The sequence below is a fragment of the Cetorhinus maximus genome, chromosome 9, assembly GCF_964194155.1.
Source record: "Cetorhinus maximus chromosome 9, sCetMax3.hap1.1, whole genome shotgun sequence".
NCBI lineage: Eukaryota > Metazoa > Chordata > Chondrichthyes > Lamniformes > Cetorhinidae > Cetorhinus > Cetorhinus maximus.
This window is the reverse complement of record NC_135887.1, coordinates 110,885,878-110,910,878: the sequence shown is the minus strand read 5'-3', so window position 1 is coordinate 110,910,878 and position 25,001 is coordinate 110,885,878. Positions and strand designations below refer to the sequence as shown.

Below are 25,001 nucleotides of genomic sequence, written 5' to 3'. Positions count from 1 at the left end.
TGTGGGGTTGTGTAAAAACAATAACAATAGGGTAATTATATTAGGTGATTTCAACTTTCCCAACATTAATTGGGATAGACATAGTGTTAAGGGCTTGGATAAAGTGGATTTCTTGAAATGTGTACAGGAGAACCTTTTAGGTCAATATGTAGAGGGTCCAACAAGGGACGGCGCAGTGCTGGACTTAATTCTGGGGAATGAAGCCGGACAGGTGGCTGAGGTGGTGGTCGGGGAGCATTTTAGTGACAGTGACCACAACGTGGACAGTTTAAGTTTGTTATGGAGAAAAAAATCGACAAGTTACAAAAAAAAAAAATGTTTTGGATTGGGGGAGAGTGGATTTTAGTAAAATACGGCAGGATCTGACTAAGGTAGACTGGGAACAGTTACTTGTGGGGAAATCTACAGAGGAGAAGTGGGGGGCGTTCAAAAAGGAAATGAGGAGGGTACAGGCTCAACATGTTCCCTCTAGGGTGATAGGAAGGAGTAACAAGCCCAAAGAACCATGGTTGCCCAGAAATATTCAAGTTACGATGAAAAGGAAAAGAGAGGCTTTTGGCAGGTACAAGGGAAGCAAATCAGCAGAGGCATTAGTGGAGTACAGAAAGTGCAGGGTGGAGCTTAAGAAAGCAATTAGGAGAGCAAAGAGGGGATATGAGAAAGCTCTGGCTCGTAAAAGTAGGGAAAATCCCAAGATATTCTATAAGTATATCAATGGGAAGAGGATAACCAGGGAAAGAGCAGAGCCCATTAGGGACCAAGGGGTCAATCTATGGGTGGAGCCAGAGGACATTGCTAGAGTGCTGAATGAATATTTCACATCCGTCTTCACCCAAGAGAATGAGGATGAAGGTATCGAACTCGGGGAGAGAGACTGCGAGGATCTTAAGCAAATTGATATAGGGAGTGACAAGGTATTGGAGGTGTTGGCAGGCTTAAAAGTAGACAAATCTCCAGGTCCAGGTTAGTTGTGTCCCAGACTGCTGAGGGAGGGAAGGGAGGAGATCACAGGGGCTCTGACCCAAATTTTTAATTCCTCTCTGGCCACGGGGAAGGTGCCAGAGGACTGGAGAACAACTAATGTGGTTCCGCTATTTAAGAAGGGTTGTAGAGATAAGCCAGGGAACTACAGGCCAGTGAGTCTCACATCAAAGGTAGGGAAACTATTGGAGAAAGTTTTGAAGGAGAGTATCTATCTCCACTTGGAGAGGCAAGGTTTGATCAGGGATAGTCAGCATAGCTTTGTCAGAGGGAGGTCATGCCTAACAAATTTGATTGAATTTTTTGAGGAGGTGACCAGGTGTGTAGATGAGGGTAGTGCAGTTGATGTCGTTTATATGGATTTCAGCAAAGCCTTTGACAAGGTCCCACATGGGAGATTTATAAAGAAGGCAAATATACATGGGATACAGGGTAATTTGATAAGGTGGATTCAAAATTGGCTTAGTTGTAGGAGACAGAGGGTGATTACAGAAGGATGCTTTAGTGACTGGAAGCCAGTGGCACACCACAGGGATCTGTGCTGGGTCCCCTATTATTTGTCATTTATATAAACGACATAGATGACTATGAGGGGGGTAGGATTAGTAAGTTTGCGGATGACACAAAGATTGGCCGGGTGGTTAACCGTGAGGTTGAGTGTCTTGGGCTACAGGATGATATAGACGGGATAGTCAAATGGGCAGATAAGTGGCAGATGGAATTTAACCCTGAAAAGTGTGAGGTGATACACTTGGGAAGAAGTAATTTGACAAGGAAGTATTCAATGAACGGCATGAAACGAGGAAGTTCTGAGGAACAAAGGGACCTTGGCGTGTGTATCCATAGATCTCTGAAGGCAGAGGGGCATGTTAGTGGGGTGGTGAAAAAGGCATATGGGACACTTGCCTTTATCAATCGAGGCATAGATTACAAAAGTAGGGGGGTCAGGTTGGAGTTGCATAGAACCTTGGTGAGGCCACAGCTGGAGCACTGTGTGCAGTTCTGGTCGCCACATTATAGGAAGGATGTGATTGTACTTGGAGGGGGTGCAGAGGAGATTCACCAGGATGTTGCCTGGGATGAAACATTTAAGTTATGAAGAAAGGTTGGATAGACTTGGGTTGTTTTCGTTGGAGCAGAGAAGACTGAGGGGCAACCTGATCGAGGTGTACAAGATTATGAGGGTCATGGACAGGGTGGATAGGGAGCAGCTGTTCCCCTTAGTTGAAGCGTCAGTCACGAGGGGACATAAGTTCAAGGTGAGGGGCAGGAGGTTTAGGGGGGGATGTGAGGAAAAACTTTTTTACCCAGAGGGTGGTGACGGTCTGGAATGCACTGCCTGGGAGGGTGGTGGAGGTGGGTTGCCTCACATCCTTTAAAAAGTACCTGGATGAGCACTTGGCACGTCATAACATTCAGGGCTATGGGCCAAGTGCTGGTAAATGGGATTAGGTAGGTAGGTCAGGTGTTTCTCACGTGTCGGTGCAGACTCGATGTACCGAAGGGCCTCTTCTGCACTGTGTGATTCTGTGATTAAGGGGAACAGATGCAATAGGTAGAGAGAAACTATTTCTGCTGGTTGGGGACTCTAGGACTAGGCAGAATCGTCTAAACATTAGAGCCAGGCATTTCAGGAGTGAAATCAGGAAACATTTTTACACACAAAGGGTGGGGGAAAGGTTGGAACTTTCTCCTGCAAGAGGCAATTTATTCCAGATCAATTGTAAATTTTAAATCTGAGATTGAAAGATTTTTGTGATCCAAAGGTATTGAAGGATATGAGGTAAAGGACCATATTGAGTTAGATCACTGATCAGCCCTGATCTCATTGAATGGCTCGTGCAACTAAAGGGTCTTCTCCTGTTCTTATGTTTCCTATCTGCCCTCTATTAAGCCGATTCCAGGTTAATCCTTCAGCCTTTTAAATAGTTGTACAGAGAAAGAATGCACAAAAAATAAAACAAAGCATTTTCTATAAAGTTACAAAACCCTTAAAGTCTCAACATATTAGTCTGTACATTTTTTTTTCATGGGATATGGGCGTCGCTGGCAAGGACAGCATTTGTTACCTGTCCCTAATTTCCCTTGAACTGTGTGGCTTGCCTGGCCATTGGAAAGGGGAGTTAAGAGTTAAACACATTGCTGTGGATCCGGAGTTACATCTAAGCCAGACTGGCTAAGAATGGCAGATTTCCTTCTCTAAAAGACATTAGTGAACCAGATGGGTTTTTAATGACAATTCACAATGGTTTCAGGGTCACCATTACAAAGAATAGATTTATAATTCCGGGTTTACTAATTGAATTTAAATTCCACTAGCTGCTGTGGTGGGATTAGCAATGCCTATAGTCCCAGTGAACCTTTGGGTTCATGCCCCCACATACCGTCTTCTCTTCTTCTTCCTTTTCTTCTGATGGCCGTCCTCGTCTCCATCCTCAGGTTCACTGCCGCTCCCTCTCTGCTTCCTCTTCTTCTTGGGCAGTGGCAAGTCATCATCAGAATCATCATTAACAAACTCTTCAAACTCTCCTTTCTTCCCACGCTGTGAGCAGGAAACCAAAGATCCATTCAGAGAAATATGGCAACAGACAGCCAATAAAAATATTATGGTAACAAAAATACCACGAGAAATATGGTAACAGAAATCCGCTAAGAGAAAAATATAACCAACAGGCTACTGGGCCCAATTAGGACTATTATCTCACATGGAGCATAAATGCTGACATGGACTGAGCTGAGTTTCTATAGTGTTATGAATGTGAAAGAATGTTATAACTTTTCTCTGACCTTTCCACCTCCTTTTTTCTTCTCCTTCGAAGTCTCCATCTCTTCATTGAACACCAACAAGTTCCTGGTTTTCTCCAAAAACTGACTTCGCTGCTCCAGTAACTTACGTTGCTCATTTAACTCCTTCTGTTTCTTGTCCTCCTAATAAGAGGGAGAAAAGAGAGAGACATCCAGTTTGTCAAAAGAGAGAGACATCCAGCTAAAAAAATCAGTGCAATCCGTGTCAGAAAAGATTGGACAGAGAGATTTCTGGGATAATGAAATCAACATTTTGCTGTCTTGTATGCCTAACCTAAAGTTGTCTTTAATAATAGAGATTTTTAAAATTATGGAAGAAAGTGTTTCCACTTGTGGAGAACAGAAAAACTAGAAATCATCAATATAAGATAGTTACCAAGAAATCAAATAGGGAAATCAGAAGAAACTTTACTCTGAGAGTGGTGAGAATTTGGAACTCACTACCATAGCGAGCAGTTGAGGTGAATAACACAGATGCATTCAAGAGGAAGGTGGAGAATGGTAAATAAGATTGATGAGATGCAGATGCAAATAGCTACATGGAAATATGATGTTACAGCAATAACAGAGACCTGGTTCAAAGAAGGGCAAGACTGGGTATTAAATATTCCTAGATATAAGGCATTGAAGAAAGATAGGAAAGGAAAGGGAAGAGGGATGGCAGTATTGATTAAGGAAAACATTGCAGTGCTGGAGAGAGAGAATGTCCCAGAGGGGTCAAGGTCACAAGCTATTTGGTTAAGGCTAAGGAATAAAAATGGTGCGATGACATTGCTCGATGTAGTCTATAGGCTACCAACTAATGGGAAAGATGTAGAGGAACAAATTTGCAAGGAAGTTACAGAGAAGTGCAAAAATTGTAGAAGAGTTATAATGGGGGACTTTAATTATTGGAATATTGACTGGAATAGTAGTGTGTAAAGGGCAGAGAGGGGCAAGATCTCCTAGTGTGCGTTCAGGAGAATTTTCTACAGCAATATGTTTCCAGTCTAACGAGAAAGAAGGCATTGCTGGACATGGTTCTTGGGAATGAGGTGGGCCAAATGGATCAAGTGTCGATAGGTGACCTTTAGAAATGACAGTGATCATTGTATCATAAGGTTTAGATTGGCTATGGAAAAGGATAAGGAGCAAACTAGAGTAAGAATAATTAGCTGAAGGAAAGCCAAATTCAATGGTGTAAGAATGAATCTGGCCCAGATAAATTGAAATTAGAGATTAGCAAGCAAAACTGTAACTTAACAATGGACTGCCTTTAAAAAAGAGTTCAAGTACAGTCAAGATATTTTTCCACATAAGAGGAAAGGTGAGGCAAACACATCCAGAGCTCCCTGGATAATGAAAGAGATAGCAATTAAGATGTGGCAGAGAAAGTATGCTTATGACAAGTGTCAGGTGGATATTACAATCGAGAGCCAGGCTGAATATAGAAGGTTCAGAGGGGAATTGAGAACGCAAATAAGGGAATCAAAGAGAGACCATGAGAAGAAACTGGCAGCCAACATAAAAGGAATCCAAAAGTATTCTATAGGCATAGAAATAGTAAAATGGTGGTAAAAGAAGGCGGCCAATTAGGGACCAAAAAGGGGATTTAAGCATTGAGGCAGTGGGCATGGCGAAGGTATTAAATGAATACTTTGTATCTGCCTTTACCAAGGAAGATGATGTTGCCCAGGTCATGCTGAAAGAAGAGACGGTTCAGACACTTGAAGGGCTTAAAATTGCAAAGGAGAAGGTACTTACCACGAATGACTTACCACGTATTTAACAGGGCTGGCTGAGATACATCCAAGTATACTGAAGGAAGTGAGAGTGAAAATTATGGCGGCACAGGCCATAATTTTTCAATCTTCCTTAGACTCAGGGGTGGTGCCAGTGGACTGCAAAATTGCAAATGTTACACCCTTCTTCAAAAAAAGGCATAAAGATAAGCCCACCAACTATAGGCCAATCAATTTAACTTTGGTGGTGTGGAAGCTTTTCGAAGTGATGGTTCAGGACAAAATTAATAGCCATTTGGGCAAATGCGGGTTAATTAAGGAAAGCCAACGTGGATTTAAGGGTAAATTGTGTTTAACTAACTACCTTAAGTAGTTTGATGAGGTAACAGAGAGGGTTGATGAGGCTAATGCTGTTAGCAGCAACTGAAGAGAAAAGCACAGTTGTGTACATGGACTTCAGAAATCATTTGATGAAGTGCCACACAACAGACTGTGAACAAAGTTAGAGCTCACGGAATAAAAGGGACAGTAGAAACATGGATATGAAATTGGCTAAGTGACAGGAAATAGAATAGTGATGAACAGTTGTTTTACAGAAGGTTTATAATGGAGTTCCCTGGGATTGGTGTTGGAATCCTTGTTCTTCCTGACATACATTAATGACCTAGACCTTGGTTTAAAAGGGCACTATTTCAAAATGTGCGGAGGATAGGAAACTTGGAAGTATTGTGAACCATGAGGAGGATAGTGTAAACCTTCAAAAGCATATGGATGGTGTAGCAGATGAAATTTAATCCAGAGAAGTGTGAAGTGATTCACTTTGGTAGGAAGAATGCAGAGAGACAATATAAAATAAAGGGTACAATTCTAAAGAGGGTGCAGGAGCAGAGGGAGCTGGGTGTATATGTGCATTAATCATTGAAGGTGGTAGGACAAGTTGGGAGAGCAGTTAATAAAGCATATGGCACTCTGGGCTTTATCAAGAGAGGCATAAAGTACAAAAGCAAGGAAGTTATGTTAAACCCGTATAAAACACTGGTTCGGCCTCAACTGGAGGATTGCGGCCAGCTCTGGGCACCACGTTTTAGGAAGGATGTGAAGGCATTAGAGGGGGTGCAGAAAAGATTCACAAGAATGGTTCCAGGGATGAACTTCAGGTACAAAGAAAGATTGAAGAAGTTTGGACTGTTCTTTTTTGGAGAAGAGAAGGTCAGGAGGAGATTTGTTAGAAGTATTCAAAACCACGATGGGTTGGTACAGATAGGGAGAAACTGTTCCCATTGGCGGACGAATCAAGAACCAGAGGGAAAAAGAAGCCATAGCAACATGAAGAAAAGCTTTTTCACGCAGAGGGTGGTTAGTCTGGAATACACTGCCTAAGAGTGTGGAGGAGGCAGGATCAGCTGAAGCTTTCAAAATGGAATCGGATCATTATTTGAAAAGGAAACATTTTCAAGGTTATGGGAAAAGGGGTAGCACCAGCTCAACTGCCCCTTCATAGGGCTAGCACAGACATGATGGGCTGAATGGCCTCCTTCTATGCTGTAACGATTCTATGATTCTGTGAGGGAGAAAAGAATAGAAGCAAATGCTGATAGAGGTAGGTCAAGGAGGATGGGAGGGGACTCAAGTGGAGCACTGTTGTTATCATGGATGGTTGGGCCAAATGGCCTGCTTTTGGTATATTTGGCATCATGATACAGTAGCGAGGTCATTTCAAATCTCGGGGTGGTTGTCCCTGCCCTTTTGGGTTTAAGGGTTCCAAGCCATGGCCAACAGTGGAACTAGTGTATTTTTGATGGTGATAGTTGGAAGAACTAGAACCTTGAGGAACAACAGCTGCTTACAGGTGGAATATCCTTAGGGATCAAGAAATGGAGGGGGTGGTGGTGGTGGATAGACCATTCGGCTTGAGCCTGATCTGCCATTCAACGCGACCATGGCTGATCTTGTACCTCAACTCTACTTTCCCACCAGCTCCCCATATCCCTTAATTCCCTGAGAGACCAAAAATTTTTTGAACTCAGTCTTCAATATATTCAACAACTGAGCATCCACAACCTTCTGGGGGGTAGAGAATTCCAAAGATTCACAACCCTCTGAGTGAAGAAATTTCTCCTCATCTCAGTCCGAAATGGGTCCTTATCCTGAGATTGTGACCCACGTTTTAGATTCCCCAGCCAGGGGAAACAATCTCTCAGCGTCTTCCCGATTAAGCCCCTTCAGAGTATTTCATGTTTCAATGAGATTGCCTCTCATTCTTCTAAACTCCAGAGAATATAGACCATATGAGGAAGGCAACAAGAAACCATCTCATTTATTTTTTCCCCAGTCATACTGCTCAATTGAAATTGAAAAGGAGAGGCTGTTACCAGCAACTGAAGAGAAAAGTGCAGGACCGCAAGGTGAGAGGAAATGAGCAGGTAGCCTGCCATTGGACAGGTCACCACTACATTCTATACAACTCTACGTAAGATTAACTAAAGGATAGATTTATATTTAAGAAAAATAACTCTTAATAATCCCTTTCAACACCCAAAGTATTTCTTAGCAACTGAAGTGCTTCTGAAGCGTTATCACTGTTGTAATGCAGGAAATGCAATAGCCAAACAGCACACATTAAACTCCAATGAACAGCAATGTGATAATGACCAGATATAATCTGTTTCAGAGATGTTAGTTGAAGGATAAATATTAACACAGGGGATGAGGGAGAACTCCTCCACTCTTCTTTGAAGCAGGGCCGTGGGATCTTTTACAGACTTATACAACTAGTCCTCTCTCCCCTTCTTGTTTAGTGGTAGCACTTAAAGTAGCGTTCAAAGCTCCTAAACATACAACCAGTCACCGCCTGAATACCATTACTGGCCCAGTTTGCATGTTGTGTTCTTTCAAGTTACTGAATGAGGATAGCACCAGAATTGAGATATTAAAGCTGTCAGGCTTTTTAATAGGTCGAACAGATTGCAATTTTTCCCCTACAAAAGACATGGAAGTCTTTAAAATTATGTAAGAATTGGACAGGGTAAACATGGGGCGGCTTTTCTACTTTTGGGAGAATCCAAAACTAGGGGCCAAAAATGTATTTACTAATAAATCCAATAGGGAAGTAATAAGAAGTATCTTTATTCAGAGACTGATTAGAATATGCAACTCATGACCATGGGAAATGGTTGAGGCAACTAGCTTAGATGTTTCTAAAAGGAAGCTAGGCAAATATATGAGAGAAAAGGAAACAGAAGGATATGATGAAAAGTTAAGGTAAGGCAGACAGAATGGGAGGTGACTCATGTAGGATATAAACATCAGCACAGACTAGTTGGGCTGAATAGCCTGTTTATTTACTGTATTCTTTTTGTAAGGTTAAAACTGCATGATTAACCCTAACAGGCATCACACCAGCTGTATTGTAAGCTGCTGCTAATATTGGGTGGCTCAGCACTTTCAAAAGCAGCTTTAGAAGTCTTTAATACAAAATACACATGATGAACTCACTGCTTCAACATTTCCTGTCTACCAAGACCTCCAGGCAAGAGGCGGCCTGCTGTATGTTATAACTGGGGCTGTGCTAATCAATGCTGACGAATCATTATTTTATTCACAAAAACATTAGAATAAATGAGCAGTGTGTCGGGTGGAATTTTAGCTGTAAACAGGGTTAATCCAGACTGCAATCAGTCTCCTGAAGCCCAGTTCTATTTGTTCTCCTACTTATGTATGGACATACTAAATTTTCGGGCAGGAAAAGATCCATCATGTCTGCCCCATGCCATAATGGTCAGAGTAGATACTTCCACAACTCCCCACAGGACTTTGCAATCTCCCAGGAGAGGTTAAAAAAGGAGAAAATCCCAGGTGAGACAAGAGCTAGGGGCCAAAAATATAAGATAGTCACCAACAAATCCAATAGGGAATTCAGGAGAAATATCTATACCTAGGGAATGGTAAGAATGTGGAACTTGCTACCACAAGTTGTTGTGGCAATTGGAATAGATGCATTTAAGAGGAAGCTAGATAAGCATGTGAGAGAAAGGAATAGAAGGATATGATGATAGAACTAGTTGAAGAGAGATGTGAGGAGTTTCATTTGGTCTGTGAAACTGGCATGGACTAGGTAGGCCAAATGGCCTGTCTCTGTGCTGTAAAAACTTTGTAATGATGTGATCTTGCCCTAGTCAGGAAGCGGTCCAGTTCCTGCTTGAAGCACAGAGTCAGCACACACCACACTACCTGGCAATACATTCCAGAGAACCAATGCAGTAAGATCCCATTTAGCTTGACTCATTAACGTTGTTTCACTTCAATGTCGCTAATAGTGTCAATATATGTTTAGCTTTTGGGGTTTCACTTTAACGTCATTTGTCACAGATGTCCTCTTCTGTGATCTGTCTAGTCATATGGCTTTTTCCACAGCGCTCCCATCCTCACCCTCTCTTCCTCCGCTCCTGCCCTTGCTGACTCCCGGCCTTGCCTCCCGCCCCCTGTTCTTACCTTAATCCTCAGCAGGGTCTGTTCTCCAGCGGCTCCTGACTTCTAGCTCTCGCTGCTGGCTTCGCTTCTGAATTCGCACTGACGTCCTGGGCTCTATCTAGTGGCAGGAGTTCATCAGTGCAGGAAGTGCATGTCAGCTGCTACCTGCACTGACCAACTTCTGCCACTAGATGGAGCCTAGTTAATCTAAAGTACTGCACTGAGGTGAGAAGTGTAATTTAAAAAAATTGTGTTGTACATTGTATTTCTTTTATATTTAGTGATGTATTTTATTTTGCAAGTTATTTTAACTAGGAATGCACAGTGCTGCACACGTATGATACAGTATTTCAACTTGTGCATAGGTTTTTCCTGGTGAGAAATGTCTGAAGGAACCTAACTCTGGCTTTTATATTGATTCCTATGGGAACCTATGATTCACTTAAAATCGCAAATTTCAGGAATACAATCACAACTGAAGCGAGGACTTGCTGTACTTTCTGGGAACAGCACCCAACATCCAGTCCATTCCTTCTCTTACACATTCCCTGGTCCTCCCTAATCTGTCAAACTGGAATAATCCATCAATTGGGATGCTCTTCAGCGCTTCTATTATTTTATCGACCTCTATCAGGTCTATGTTACTCAAAGGTAAAATGGACCTAGGTCTAACTCTAAGTAACTACAGTTCCTTAAGTTAGGAATCATTCTCATACTAGCTGTTTAGATATGGGTATTTTGGCAAGTGTTGTTCTTATGGCTGTTAGCTAAAAAATAGATAAAACCTAAATTAAAACATGGAAATCCGGTAGCATCACCAACGTGTAACATCTAGGAATTACTAATAAGAAATCTAATCCTTAAATGCAGCACCATTAGGTTCCATGATATGGGCACAAGCCAGGACTCTCCTGGTTGAAAAGGAATGGGGCCACTGACCTGCTCTTTGACCATCTGCATCCTCAGCATCTCCTTATGCTGCTCCTGCTTGCAACGTAGCTCACGATCCTCTTCATCCTGCTTGCGTGCACGGGCCACGTGATACTGGGCTTGGCTCATCAGATCAGAGCACTGCCTGAAACACGCACATACAAATACCCCGAGGGCTGATGAGCAAGTGCACAATGCTGAAACCCTCTTTCAAGTTTTTGTCACCTGCAGACTTGACTATTCCAGCCCTCTCCTGGCCAGCCTCCCAGCTTACGCCTTCCGTAAACTTCATCTCATCCAAAGCTCTGCTGCCCCGTATCCAAACTTGCACCAAGTTCCATTCGTCCATCACCCCTGTGCTTGCTGACCTACATTGGCTTCCCATCCAGCAATGTCTTGACTTTAAAATTCTCATATTTTTTTCCAAGTTCTTCCGATGCCTCGCCCTTCCCTATCTCTGTATTCTCCTCCGGTTTATAACCTGACATCTCCCACTCTCTTCGCATGCCTTCATGCAAAGGTCCTAAACTATGGAATTTGCTCCCTAAACCTCTGCTCTCTCTCCTCCTTTAAGATATGCCTTAAAACCTACCCTTTTGACCAACCTTATGGTCACCTGTCCTTACATCTCTTTATTTGGCTCGTTATCAATTTTTGTCTTGATTACACTTTTGTGAAATGCTTTAGGACCTTTTATTAAATTAAAAGTGCTATATTAAATAAAGGATAGGATAGTGTGGTGAGACTGGACTAGTAATCCAGACATCTGGTCCAATAATCTAGAGTGAGTTCAAATCCCATTATGACAGTTTGAGAATATGAATTCAGTTTAACAAAAATGTGGAAATGAAAAGTTAATAAAAGCTTTCAGTCCTCTGACTTAATATCTCCTCCTGTGGATTAGTATTGATTTGTGTCTTCTGTGAAGTGGCTTGGGGCATTTTACTGTCCCTTCTCCAGTCTGGGCCTATATGTGACTCCAGTCTTATGTGATTGACTCTTAATTGCCCTCTGAAGTGACTAGACTTTATTAATCATTAGTTTTGGATCACCATCTTCTATGGGCAATTAAATTGGGCAATAATTGCCAGCCTTGTCAGCAACTGCCCACAGCCTGTAAATGAATGAAAATACAATGCAAGTTATTAGTGCCAGTAGGCACATACCTGGCCTCTGCAGCAGCCTGAGCCAAATCGAATCTCATTTTATCCCCAGCATTACTGAGATACTTGAAATACCTGAAAGATGGAATATGCACAGGGTTAGAACTCAAGAAAGGAGCGTATACTGGCGTTCATGCTGTCAATTCCAAGTACCGCATCTTACCGATGGGCAAGTTCCAGTTCTTTGACTGCGTTCAACACTGCTTTCAGATTGCTCTTTTCATCTCGGAGGACAGAGGTGGCTAGTCTCTGAAGCACCAAGGCCATGTTAAACATAAGCACGGTGTCGTTAGGGGCCGCGTGCCTGGCCTGTGAACACAAACCATTTCTTTATTTACCGAACTTCTGTTCTTAAATGGAGATCCAATCTGCTTCCCTAAATAAAGACAAATCTCACAGACCAGCATTTCAACTCCATATAACTAAACAGGTCCGAGTGCTGCCGTGGTGGTGTGGTTTTAGATTACAGACATCCCAGACTAGCTGTTCTTATTGGTTAGAGCATGGGTGCTACAATGAACCTTCGTAATTGACAACTGACCTTCGTCAAATTATCTTGCTGTAAAAGAACTTTTAGGGAAGAGCGACCATAATATGATGGAATTTTCCATTAAGTTTGAAAACAATGTAGTTCAATCCAGAACTAGGGTCTTAAACCTAAACAAAGGAAACAATGAAAGTATGAGGGGCAAGTTGGCTGTGGAAGATTGGGAAAATACATTAAAAGATGTGGTGATAGACAGGCAATGGCTCGTATTTAAAGAATTAATACACGGTTTACAACAAATATACATTCCTTTAAGGCACAAAAACCCAACAGGAAAAGTGAGTCAACCGTGACTAACAAAGGAAGTTAAATATTATATTAGATCAAAGGAAGAGGCTTATAAAGTTGCCGAAAAAAAGAGGCAAACCTGTGGATTGGGTGAATTTTAGAATTCAGATACCAATAATGAAAAGGAGAATAGAATATGAATGTAAACTAGTAAGAAATATAGAAACAGACTGTAAATGCTTCTAGAGGTATATAAAAAGGAAAAAAATTAGCAAAGACAAATGTGGGTCTATTACAGGCAGAGACAGGAGAATTTATAATCGAGAATAGGGAAATGGCACAGAAGCTTGTGTCTGTCTTCACGGAGGATACAAAAATCCTCCCAGAAATAAGAGAGATCCAAGGGGCTAGCAGGAATGAGAAACTGAAAGAAACTAGTATTAGTAGAAAAATAGTACTGGAGAAATTAATGGGACTGAAAGTTGATAAATCCCCAGGACTCAATGATCTACATCCCAGACCGTTGAGAGGTGGCTATAGAGATAGCGGATTGGTGGTCATCTTTCAAAATTCTATAGATTCTGGAATGGTGTCTCTAGATTGAAAATGTAAACCACCATTTAAGAAAGAAGGGAGAGGTAAAATTGGGAACTACAGACCTGTCAGTCTGACGTCAGTAGTAGGGAAAATACTAGAATCTATTCTAAAGGATGCGATAACTGGATACTTAGAAAATAATGATCTGATTGGGCAGAGTCAACATGGATTTGTGAAAGGGAAATCATGTTTGACAAACCTGTTGGATTTTTTTGAGGATGTAACTAGCAGATTACAGTGGATGTGATGCATTTGGATTTTCAGAAGGCTTTTGATAAGGTTTCACACAGGTTAGCAAACAAAATAGCACATGGGATAGAGGGTAATATACTGGCATGGATTGAGGATTGGTTAATGGACAGAAAACAAAGTAAGAATTAATGGGTTATTCTCAGGTTGGCAGGTTGTGACTAGTGGGGTACTGCAAGGATCAGTACTTGGGCTCCAGCTGTTCACAATCTATTTCAATGATTTGGATGTGGGGACCAAATATAATATTCCCAAGCTTGCGGTTGACAGAAAGCTCGGTGAAAACGTGTTGCGAGGATGATGCAAAGAGGCTTCAAGGGGATTTGGACAGACTTAGCGAGTGGGCAAGAACATGGAAGATGGAATATAATGTGGATAATTGTGAGGTCGTCCACTTTGGTAGAAGGAACGGAGGTGCAGAGTATTTCTTAAATGGAGAGAGGTGGGAAATGTTGTTGTCCAAAGGGACCTGGGTGTCCTTGTTCATAAGTCACTAATCATGCAGGTTCAGCAAGCAATTAGGGAGGCAAATGGTATGTTGGTCTTTATTGCAAAAAGATTTGAGTACAGGAGATGTCTTGCTTCAATTGTATAGAACCTTGGTTGGACCACACCTGGAGTATTGTATACAGTTTTGGTCCCCTTACCTAAGGGAGGATATACTTGTCATAGAGGGAGTGCAGCGGAGGTTTACCAGACTGATTCCTAGGATAGCAGAACTGTCCTATGAGGAAAGATTGAGGAGACTGGGCCTGTATTCTCTAGAGTTCTACTCTATATTATTATTCTATAGTATTCTAAAGATTAAAGAGAGGGGATCTCATTGCAACTTATAAAACTCTTAAGGGGCTAGACAGGGTACATGCAGAAAGGATGTTTCCCCTGGCTTGGGTAGGGGGGGTGTGTGGTTCTACAATGAGGGGACACAGTCTCAGAATCAGTGGCAAGCCATTTAGGACCGAGATGAGGAGGGATTCCTTCACTCAGAGGGTAGTGAATCTCTGGAATTTTCTACTCCAGAAGGCTGTGGAAGATATTTTTCTATATACTAATGACATCAAGGGATATGGGAATAGCGCAGGAAAATGGCTTTGAGGTAGATGATCAGTCACGATCTAGTTGACTGGCGAGGCAGGCTCAAGGGGCTGAATGACCTACTCCTACTTCTATGTTCCTATGTACATAGGTTCGGTGTTAGGAAGAGTGATATACCAGGCATTAAATTGAAATTCGTGATTGGTTAAAAGCTAAAGCTTCTCTTTTAACTTGTTCTTGGGATGTGAATGGCGCTGGTAAAGTAAGCATTTAATGACCATCCCTAACTGCCCTTGTGAGGGTGGTGGTGAGCTGCCTTCTTCAGCCAACTGCTTGACTAAGGGAGCAGCTAGTTCTGGAGCAAAAGTCTTCTGTACTACAGCCAGGATGTTGTCAAGACGCCTAGCCTTTGCTGCATCCAGTGCCTTTAGCCATTTCTTGATACCACAAGGATTGAATCAAATTGAAAACTAGCATCTATGACGATGAGGACCTTAAGATGAGGCTGAGATGGATCATCCACTCAGCACTTCTAGCTAAAGATGGTTGCAAATACTTCACCCTTGACTTCATACAAGCTAAAGATTGTGAGCAAGTGCAATTCACTGCCAGAGAAGGCTAGCAATGGAAAGTCAACAGACATGCTCAAAAGCAAATCTAAGAAGCAAATTAAGGGTTATGGAATTGGGATTAAAACAAAAGAGCTGTCAGGGCTAACAAAATGGTGGGGAGTTTTGAAAGGCCAAGTGGTTCAGAGTGGTTAGAATGTATAACTTTCTATCACATGGGGTTGAGAGAAATAGCATAGATGCATTTGAGGGGAAGCTGGATAAACACAAGAGGGAGAAAGAAATAGCAGGTTATATGAATGGGTAGGTGGAGGCTCGTGTACAGAATAAAAACTAGCACAGGCTAGTTGGGCTGAAGGGCCTGCTCTGTGCTGTAAATATTACATAATTCTATATATGCACTGAAATGCTCGGATGTCTTCCTATAATACTAACAACAGGACCAAAACCACCACACTACTGTAGACTAAATGATGGGTGTTATGTACCAAAAGCCTTAACCTTTCAATTAGATTTTTCTAAATGAAAACAAAAATTACCTTCAGCAAAGTCTGTTTGCAATCCTGAAGCTTTCCACACTTGAAGTAAGCTCTTGCTAAGAAGAGCAGTACCTCTGTGCTCTGGTGTTTGTAAAACTTCTTCAAGCAGTTCTCATACTAGTGGAAACAAAAGCACACATTAGTTGTATCAAACCCCCACCCTCTCTCTTCTAGAATTTGAGGTCCAATCTTACATTACAACTGTGACCACACTTCAAAAGTACTTAATTGGTTGTAAGTGCTTTGGGGCCTCCCGAGGTCATGAAAGGCACTATCAAAATGCAAGTTTTTTCTTTCCGTCAATTTCACACAGGTTGTAAGATGTTCTGCTTCCCTGTTGGCTCTAAAAGTCCAAAAGGAAGTGAATTTGCACAATATCCCATTGCATTTCCCAGCTCAGAGTGAATCTTTAATACAAACAAAAAGTCCGCAATTTGGGCTTTTTAACCAAGAAAGACCAGAAGCCTGACCTGGAAAACGTCACTCTGATAGAACACTGGGTGCTAGCTGAGGTGAGATTAATTAGGCAGAGTAGAGTGGGATTTGAACCCCACCAATATGCCATCCAATACACCTATGGCAGGGGTGAGAGTGGGAGTCTCCTGGTCAGCCAGAGCCTGCAGAATGAAATGGCACACCACTGTAGTAGCTCGCCAAGAATAATTACAGACCAACACATGGAAGTCTGTTGTCACCAATGCCCTCTTAGGGCATGGTACCTGGGAGCATTTTGCTGTAAAGGATAGAGAGATCTCTCAATCTCATCGCCAACCAGCAGTGGCCAGTATAACTTCAAAGGCTCACAGCATGTGAAAATTCCATTTAACAAACACTTGGGGAATTGGAAATCTCCTCTCATAGAAGAACATGCAACTTTCAAAGGCAGCAGGCATTTCCAAACCAAATTCTCACCTCCCCTTTGAGGGGATGTATAATTTTCTGTGTACAATCCTGTATCACAGAAAGAGGCCATTTGACTAATTTTTTTCTTCTTTAATGGAATGTGACTATTGCTTGTTGCCCATCCCTAATTGCCCTTAGGAAAGTGGTGGTGAACAGCCTTCTTGAACTGCTGCAGGTACACCCACAGTGCTGTTAGGAAGGAAATTCCAGGATTTTTGACCCAGTGAAATTGAAGAAAATGGTGATATAGTTCCAAGTCAGGGTGGTGTGTAGCTTGAAGGGAAAATTGCAGGTGGTGGTGTTCAAATATGCCCGCTGCCCTTGATCTTCTAGGTGGTAATGGTTGCAGATCTGTAAGGTGCTGTCAAAGGAGCCTTGAAGACTTACTGCAGTGCATCTTGTATATGGTACAAATTGCTGCAACTGTGCACTGGCGGTGGAGGGAGTGAACGTTTAAGTTGATAGATGGAGTGCTATTCTAGCAGGCTGCTTTATCCTGGATGGTGTCAGGCTTCTCGAGTATTATTGAGGTGCACTCATCCAGGCAAGTGTAGGGTATTTCATCACACTCTTGACTTGTGCCTTGTAGATGGTGGACAGGTTTTGGAGAATCAAGGGGTGAGTTACACCAAGCAGAATTTCTGACCTGCTCTTGTAATCAGTATTTATGTAACTGAGTCCAGTTAAGTTTCTGGTCAATGTTAACCCCCAAGGATGTTGATGATGGGGATTTCAGTAATGGCAAGGCTGTTGAATGTCAAGGGAAGATGGTTAGATTCTCTCCTGCTGGAGATGATCATTGCACTTGTGTGGCACAAATGTTACTTGCCACTTCTTAGCCGAAGCCTAAATGTTGTCCAGGTTTTGCTGCATATGGATACAAATTGCTTCAGTATCTGAGGAGTCATGAATGATATGGGACATTTTGCAATCATCAGCGAACATCCCCACTTCCGAAATTATGATGGAGGAAAGGTCATTGATAGGGCAGCTGAAGATAGTTGGATGTAGGACAGTGTCCTGAGAAACTCCTACAGCAATGTCCTGTGGTTGAAATGATTGGCTTTCAACAACTACATTCATCTTCCTTTTTGCTAGGCATGACTGGAGAGTTTTCTCACTGATTCCTATTGACTTCAATTATGCTAAGGCTCCTTGATGCCACACTTGGTCAAATGCTGTCTTGATGTCAAGGGTAGTCTGTCTCTCACCCCACCTCTGGATTTCAGCTCTTCTCTCCAAAGTTGGACCAAGCCTTTACCAGTTCTTTCAAAGAGCTATAAAATTAGTACAACTCCCCCCTGCCCTTTCCCCATAGCTGTACAATATTTTCCTTTTTCATATTATTTCCCGTTGGAAGTTATTGAATCTGTTTCCACCGACCTTTAGGGCAGTGCATTCCAAACCATTATAACTCATTGTGCTACTCCTGACATAATTATCTGGCCTAACTACCTGAATGTATAATTATAGACGTTGCTTTACATCTATATCAGCCTCTAAAGAAAGGAAGTGGCGTAAAATTATTCTCATCGCCCCTCAGATCTTTGCCAATTATTTTAATTTTCTTCTTTCTTTTCTGAAATCACTGGGTACAGTTCCACAGGAACTTTCTGCTACTTCATCAAAGTTGTCAGTGTATGCCAGCTCAGACAGAAAGTGTTGCTACCAGATTCCACCAGAGGATCACAGTCACCCTTGATCGCAGATATTCAGATATACTTTACAATAGCATCAATGAATAGCCACTAGGGTTAAGGATACCTTGGTTACACTTTCCCCTCACTAACACAGGCACTGAGGTCAATTGCGTGGCCCAACCTGCTACCACAGTTGAGTAAACTCAGCAAAGTCCAGGCATAGAGCTTGTGACTTCTTGATCTGTGTGGCTTTGTTCAAGGCTTCAATTCATTTACCCAGTTTAGGTTGGATTAAAAGTACAAAATCAGTCATATGTAAAAGAGGTATTTTTTTAAACTCAGGGGTGAGAGTGGCCAAAGAGAACAAGGTCTTAAAATTAGTGACTGAAGAAAATAAAGGTCTGAATTTTTTTTGTGACAAGGAATCATGTAACTATAACACTTTTTAAGATGTTACGAATGCAAGTACTTCTAGGCCACTTCAAATGGGTGGAATTATTAGACATCAAGTAGGTAGAAACATTAGTTTTACCTTTATTTACCTTTTATTATGTTCAAGACTGTGGACCAATGCATTTGTATAAAATTATCAATGTGACTTCAGTATTTCAACATTTCAGCATTTAATGCAGTTAGTACATCTAATGCAGGATGAAGTAAATACTAACATCAGAACATGACCATGAAAACTTATTCATAAATCTGTGACAAAGTTTTACAAACACTTCTCTAACTGACTGGCTTGGTTTGCCTTTTAACAGAACCTAGGTACAAAGGGAGTGACTCAAATCCATCAGATCACTCAAGGACAACTTGTAACGATGTCTTTAATGTCAAAAAAAGTGCTTCACGGAAGCAAAATCAAACAAAAATTGACACTGATGCAAAGCTTGAAACATTAGCACGGGTGACTAAATGCTTGGTCACCAGTAGGTTTTAAAGAGGGTCATAAAGAAAGAGAGGGGGAAGTTGAGTCACCAACACTGAGGGAGACCCACCATTTGAAAGTATTGACATCAAGCTTGGTTTCTATTAGTGAGGTAAACAAAGAGTTATCAAATCCCTATGGAAGATACCTTGTCAGGTAGGCAAGATAATAGTGCATGTTTAAGTCCAAGGCCAGAGAATTTTCTCGGTTCTTTGAACAATTTCAATGAGCTTTTTAACTTCCACAAGAATAGGCAGACTGGGAAGTTGCACTCCCTCAGTACTGAATCATTGAGGTTTACAGCATAACTTCATAGCTGCAAGATCATCTGACTTTGGTTTTTGTTATGATAAGTTGTTACATAATTAAAAATTAGCATACAGAAACAAATTAAGATGCAAACACTTTATGTTGAACATGTAATTGCTCTTTAACTGACCTGTGCTCAATGTCAGTTTAGTCTCCAGTTTGACATTCATCCGAATTAATAAAAATGCCATTGAAAATATCTAAATGAACAATTATAAAGTTTATATAAAATACATGTTTGATACCTACCATCTGGACGGCACTTATGTACTGTTTCTGCTCCACGTAGATATGTGCCAAGTTTAGCCAGACGTCACTTATTTCTGCTGTAGCCTCCCTCACCTGGGCAAACACATCACGAGCCTCACGGACATATCCTTTGTGCGCCAATACAGCACCTTTCATGAAATAGGATGTTAAGAACATTTTCAAATCACTGTAGCACTGTTCACAGGTTAACAAAGCCATTGATAAAGCATATGAGATCTTGGATTTTATTAAGAGAGGCATAGAGTGCAAAAGCATGTACAAGATTCACTGCAGCAACCTGCCAAGCATCCTTTGACAGCGCCTTGCAAACCTGGAACCTTTACCACCTAGAAGAACAAGGGTAGCAGATGTATGGGAACACCATCACCTGCAAGTTTCTGTGTTTCCATCTAAACTGCTTAAATTACTACCTTTGTGTCATCAGCAAATTTGGATATGTGACTTTCTGACACATCATCTAAGTCATTAATAAATACAGTGATAGTTGAGATTCCAACAAATCCATGCAGGACACTACTTGCTACATCCTCCTAATTAAGAACCTGTAGATTATCTGTACTGTCACCTTTCGTTCAGCCAATTTCCTAACCAGGTCAATAATTTGTCTTCAACTCCATGAATTTCAACTCTGGCCAATGGTTTATTATGAGGGCATTTAGGGATGAGCATCAAATGCTGGCCTTGCCAGTGATGCTCAAATCCCATGAAAGAATAAAAAAAAAGAGGAACCTTATTGAATGCCTTCTGCAAGTCCATATAAATAACATTCATAGACATTCTGATCATTACTTTAGTCACCTCTTCAAAAAAATTCAATCAGGTTTGTCAGGCATGACTGATCCTTGACAAATTCATGGCTTGCTCTCATCAGCTGAAAATTTCCACGGTGTTCAGTCACCCTGTCCTTAATTATAGACTCTAGCAAATACCCAATAGCAGATATTAGGCTAACTGGTCTCTAATACCCTCTGTCACCTTTCTTAAATAGGGAAGTGTCAGGCACAATTTTCCAATCTGAACAATGGTTGCCAAATCAAGAGAACTTGGGAAGATTGTAGATACCCTAACTATAATGTTTTCATCTAATTATTTCAAAATCCAGGGATGGAAAACATCTGGCCCCGAATTAGAATGCAGAAATACACAGTCACCTCTTTCCCCCACTCCCCCTCTCTGTTAAAACAATAGGCAGCATCTACCTATGCCGTTAGCAGCATACAAATTCTTGGGATCATTCCTAAGTACTTGTTTGTAGATTGCCAGTGCTCGGTCCTGGTGACGTTTCTCCTAGTAAGTGGAAAAACAGGCAAATAATGAACAAATGTTATGTTTCATGTCACTTAGGTACAGCAGAAGAAGTAGTTTACTCTCCAGTTCAACATCAACTGCATTTATATAGAACCCTGAGGCAGTGAATTAATCAATCTACTGTGGATTTAAAACTTTACAGGCATTGTCATGCACCACTCACCACTTGCTACATTGTATATAGACTGTGGAACTCAGCTTAGACAGTGTTGGGCTTTATACTTACTGAGCCCTCCTCTCCCCTATCGTCCCTGGCGAAGTGGACTGAACAGTCTCACTGAGGAAATTTAGCTGCTCATGATCTCAGAATCACAGTGCAGAAGAGGCCCTTTGGCCCATCGAGTCTGTACTGACACGTGAGAAACACCTGACCTACCTACCTAATCCCACATGGTAAATTATAGGGGTTTGTTGCATTTAAGTCCGGATCATAAGAATGCAACAGAGAATGACTGTCATAGATTTCTTTGCGCCTCTATAATGTTTGGAAGGGTTGAGCTCATGCAATATTTTAAATTATACGCATCAGTCAATGCCCTGTGGTATTTCTAATAGCAAGTCAGACATTATACTATTTTGAACAAAAGCCTTATATCATATTCACACACAACATATTATTTTGATGCTAAAATGTTGGTTTAACAACCTGCATTTGTATGGTTTTTTTAATCTTTCATGGGATGTGGGCAAGACCAGTGTTTGTTGCCCATCCCTAAGTGCCCCTGAGAAGCCACCATCTTGAACCACTGCAGTCCATCTGGTGCCAATATACCATATAACCAGAGTGCCGTTTTGAAGGAATTCCAGGATTTTGATTCTGTGACAGTGAAGGAACAGCAATATAGTTGCAAGTCAGGAAGGTGTGTGACTTGGAAGAGAACTTGCCAGTAGTGGTGTTCCCATGCTGCTGCTGCCCTTATCCTTCTAGGTGGTAAAGGTCAGGGTTTTGGAAGGTGCTGTTGATGGAGCTTTGGTGCATTGCAGCAGCTCATCATGTATATAGTGCACATTGCTGCCACAGTGTGTCAGTGTTGGAGGGAATGAATGTTTAAACTGATGGATGGAACGCCGTTCAAGTGGGCAATCTTTGTCTTGGATGGTGTTGAGCTTCTTGAATGTTGTCGGAGCTGTACTCATCCAGGCAAATGAAGATTGTTCCATCATTTTCCTGACTTGTGCCTTGTAGATGAAAAACAGGCTTTGAGGAGCCAGGTGGTAAGCTACTTCCTTCAGAATTTGCAGCCTCTGACTTTCTCTTGTAGCCACATTTTTTATACGGCTGGTCCAGTACAGTTTTTGGTCAATGGTAAACCCCAGATGTTGATAGTGGGGGATTTAGTGGTGGTAATGCCATTGAATGTCAAGGGGAGATGATTAGATTCTATCTTGCTGGAGATGGTCATTGCTTGGCACTTGTGTGGCACAAATGTTACTTGCCACTTATCACCCTATGCCTGAATGCTGTTCAGGTCTTGCTTCATATGGGCATGAACTGCTCCAGTAGTTGAGGAGCTGCAAATGGTATTGGCCATTGTGCAATCATCAGCAAACATCCCCACTTCTGACCTTATGAAAGAAGGTCACTGATGAAGCAGCAGAAGATGGTAGGGCCGAGGACTCTACCCTGAGGAATTCCGACAACGATGTCCTGGGACTGAAATGATTGGCTTGCAACAATCATAACCATCTTCCTTTTTGCTAGGTACGACTCCAACCATTGCAGAGTTTCCCTCTGATTCCTATTGACTTCAGGGCTTCTTGATGCCACACTCAGTCAAATGCTGCCTTGATGTCAAGAGTAGTTACTCTCACCTACTCACATCACAGGGCATTGACTGATGCGTATAGTGCCTTTAATGCAACAAAATATTCCAAGGAGCTTCATAGTAGCATTACCAGACAGAATTGGAATGTAAGGGGTCAAAGGTAGGGTAGTACCTCTCACAGGCAGGTTCACCACACTCTTTGGGGTGGCTCATCCTGTACTGGTCCTCAACTTCACACAATTCTCACCAATGGCTTCAAGTAGTTGTTAGCATGTGATAGAGGCCACACCCCAATAAACCACTTCGATGGGCGGGTCAAACCAGGTGAGGAGAGCTGTCGTGTCTCCTACCCTTGGCGACTTATGGATTTGTCTACCCTGGCATTCAAAGGCTAATTCTGACAAACTGAGCACATGAGACCCATCTAAGGTCCAATGGTCTTGAAGACAGGTCAGCAATATGTTGTGGAACCTCAAGAGCTCTAAAAGACACAGATGCCATGCTGGTCACCCACTGCACCCAGATCTATCTCCAGCCGTCTAGACACGTTTTGCCACTGGATCAAGATAGTTGAGGATGACAGAGTGAGGCCGATGATATGCAACTCTCCCTCAGTATAATCCAATTCATGCACAAGTCATGTTCATCATTTTTCTATCATCTGTCATCCATCATCTATCTGCCACAAGTCATGTGGCGATTGGTGAGTGACATAGCAGGTGTGGGCTCATTGGGACTGTAGCCATAAACCTGCACACAGGCGACTCAGGCTATAGGGTTGTTTTTCACTGGGAGGAAACAGAAATGGAACTTGGCAACCCTCTGAGCAACTGAACAGCTGTTTTAGGACCACATTGTTCATCTCCCTTGCATGAGGAATGGGTAAGAGAAGGTGCCCTAAACATTGTCTGCTTCACTGCCCTGGACAGCAGGCTGCAGCTGACAGGAGCCCTTCAACATGGTCATAAGTCAATCTCAAAATAGAAAGTAAAGGTGACACTGGGCTCCACTGGCACGTGGAATGTGTGCACCCTCATGGCAAACGCCATAGTCGGACACTTGAGAGAAGAACTGCTCTTGTCAGTAGAAAGCTGACTAGGTACAACAACCAGATCGCTGCCCTCAGTGAGACTCATCTACCTGAGGAGGGTCAGTTCAAGGAAATTGATGCAGGTTACACATTTTTTTGGAGCAACCATTGAAAAAGTGGCGCAAAACTGCTGTAGGCTTTGCTGTCATGAACCATCTCATCAGTAAGTTGATTTCCAAGGGTGTTTAATGATCGCCTGGTGCTTAAACTTATCCTGCACGGCAACAGGCAAGCAACTCTCATCAGTTTGTATGCCCCTACCATGTCCAACCCTGCTGAAGTCGAGTGTAAATTCTATGGTGACCTTAACTCCTTGATTGCTGCTGTTCCAAAGTTAGACAAGCTGATTATTCTTGGTGACTTCAAGGCAAGAGTTGGTGCAGATCACCCAGCATAAGAAGGGGTCATCAGAAAAAACAGAGTTTGCAGTTGTAACAGCAATGGTTTCCTCTTGCTGAGGATGCATGCTGAGCATGAGCTCTCAATTACCAACGCAATTTTCCACCTCCCTAATCGCAATGATGTTCTATGCATTGATATCTAATCGACTATGTCATCACCAGGCAGACAGACAGGAAAGATGTGCATGTAATGAAAGCCATGTGTGACGCTCACTGCTGGACTGACCACCATCTTACCATTTCAAAACTAAACATCAAGATCTATCCCCCCCGAGGTCCAGAAGTGTCTCAATGTCGCAAGGCTCAAAAGGCAGTCACAAAGGAAAGTCTCTCAGAGAAATTCAAGAGTTGCCTGTGTACAATGAAAATGGACAGTGAAAGCTCTGAGGATGACTGTGCAATCTTCAGGGGTATAGAGTATTCCACTGCTCTAGAGGCCTTTGGCCCCACCTCACATAATCATCAAGATTGGGTTGATAAAAACAATGAGGTAATCCAGAAACTACTGAAAGAGAAACATCACCACTACAGGGTTTACCTTGATGACAAATC

At 42.1% G+C, this 25,001-nt stretch overlaps 1 protein-coding gene across 1 annotated transcript in view; it reads right to left on the bottom strand.

Moving 5' to 3' along the window:
- Nucleotides 1-25,001, bottom strand: part of ctr9 (CTR9 component of Paf1/RNA polymerase II complex) — a 61,286-nt gene that overhangs the window by 5,794 nt on the left and 30,491 nt on the right. Inside the window, exons 15-22 of the mRNA XM_078549345.1 lie at nt 21,084-21,171; nt 19,864-20,012; nt 15,835-15,951; nt 12,234-12,379; nt 12,074-12,145; nt 10,917-11,052; nt 3,769-3,909; nt 3,366-3,523 (exon numbers count right to left, since the gene is read on the bottom strand). Of these exons, the coding sequence (XP_078405471.1) occupies nt 3,366-3,523; nt 3,769-3,909; nt 10,917-11,052; nt 12,074-12,145; nt 12,234-12,379; nt 15,835-15,951; nt 19,864-20,012; nt 21,084-21,171 (1,007 nt within the window). The remainder of the gene's footprint in view (nt 1-3,365; nt 3,524-3,768; nt 3,910-10,916; nt 11,053-12,073; nt 12,146-12,233; nt 12,380-15,834; nt 15,952-19,863; nt 20,013-21,083; nt 21,172-25,001) is intronic.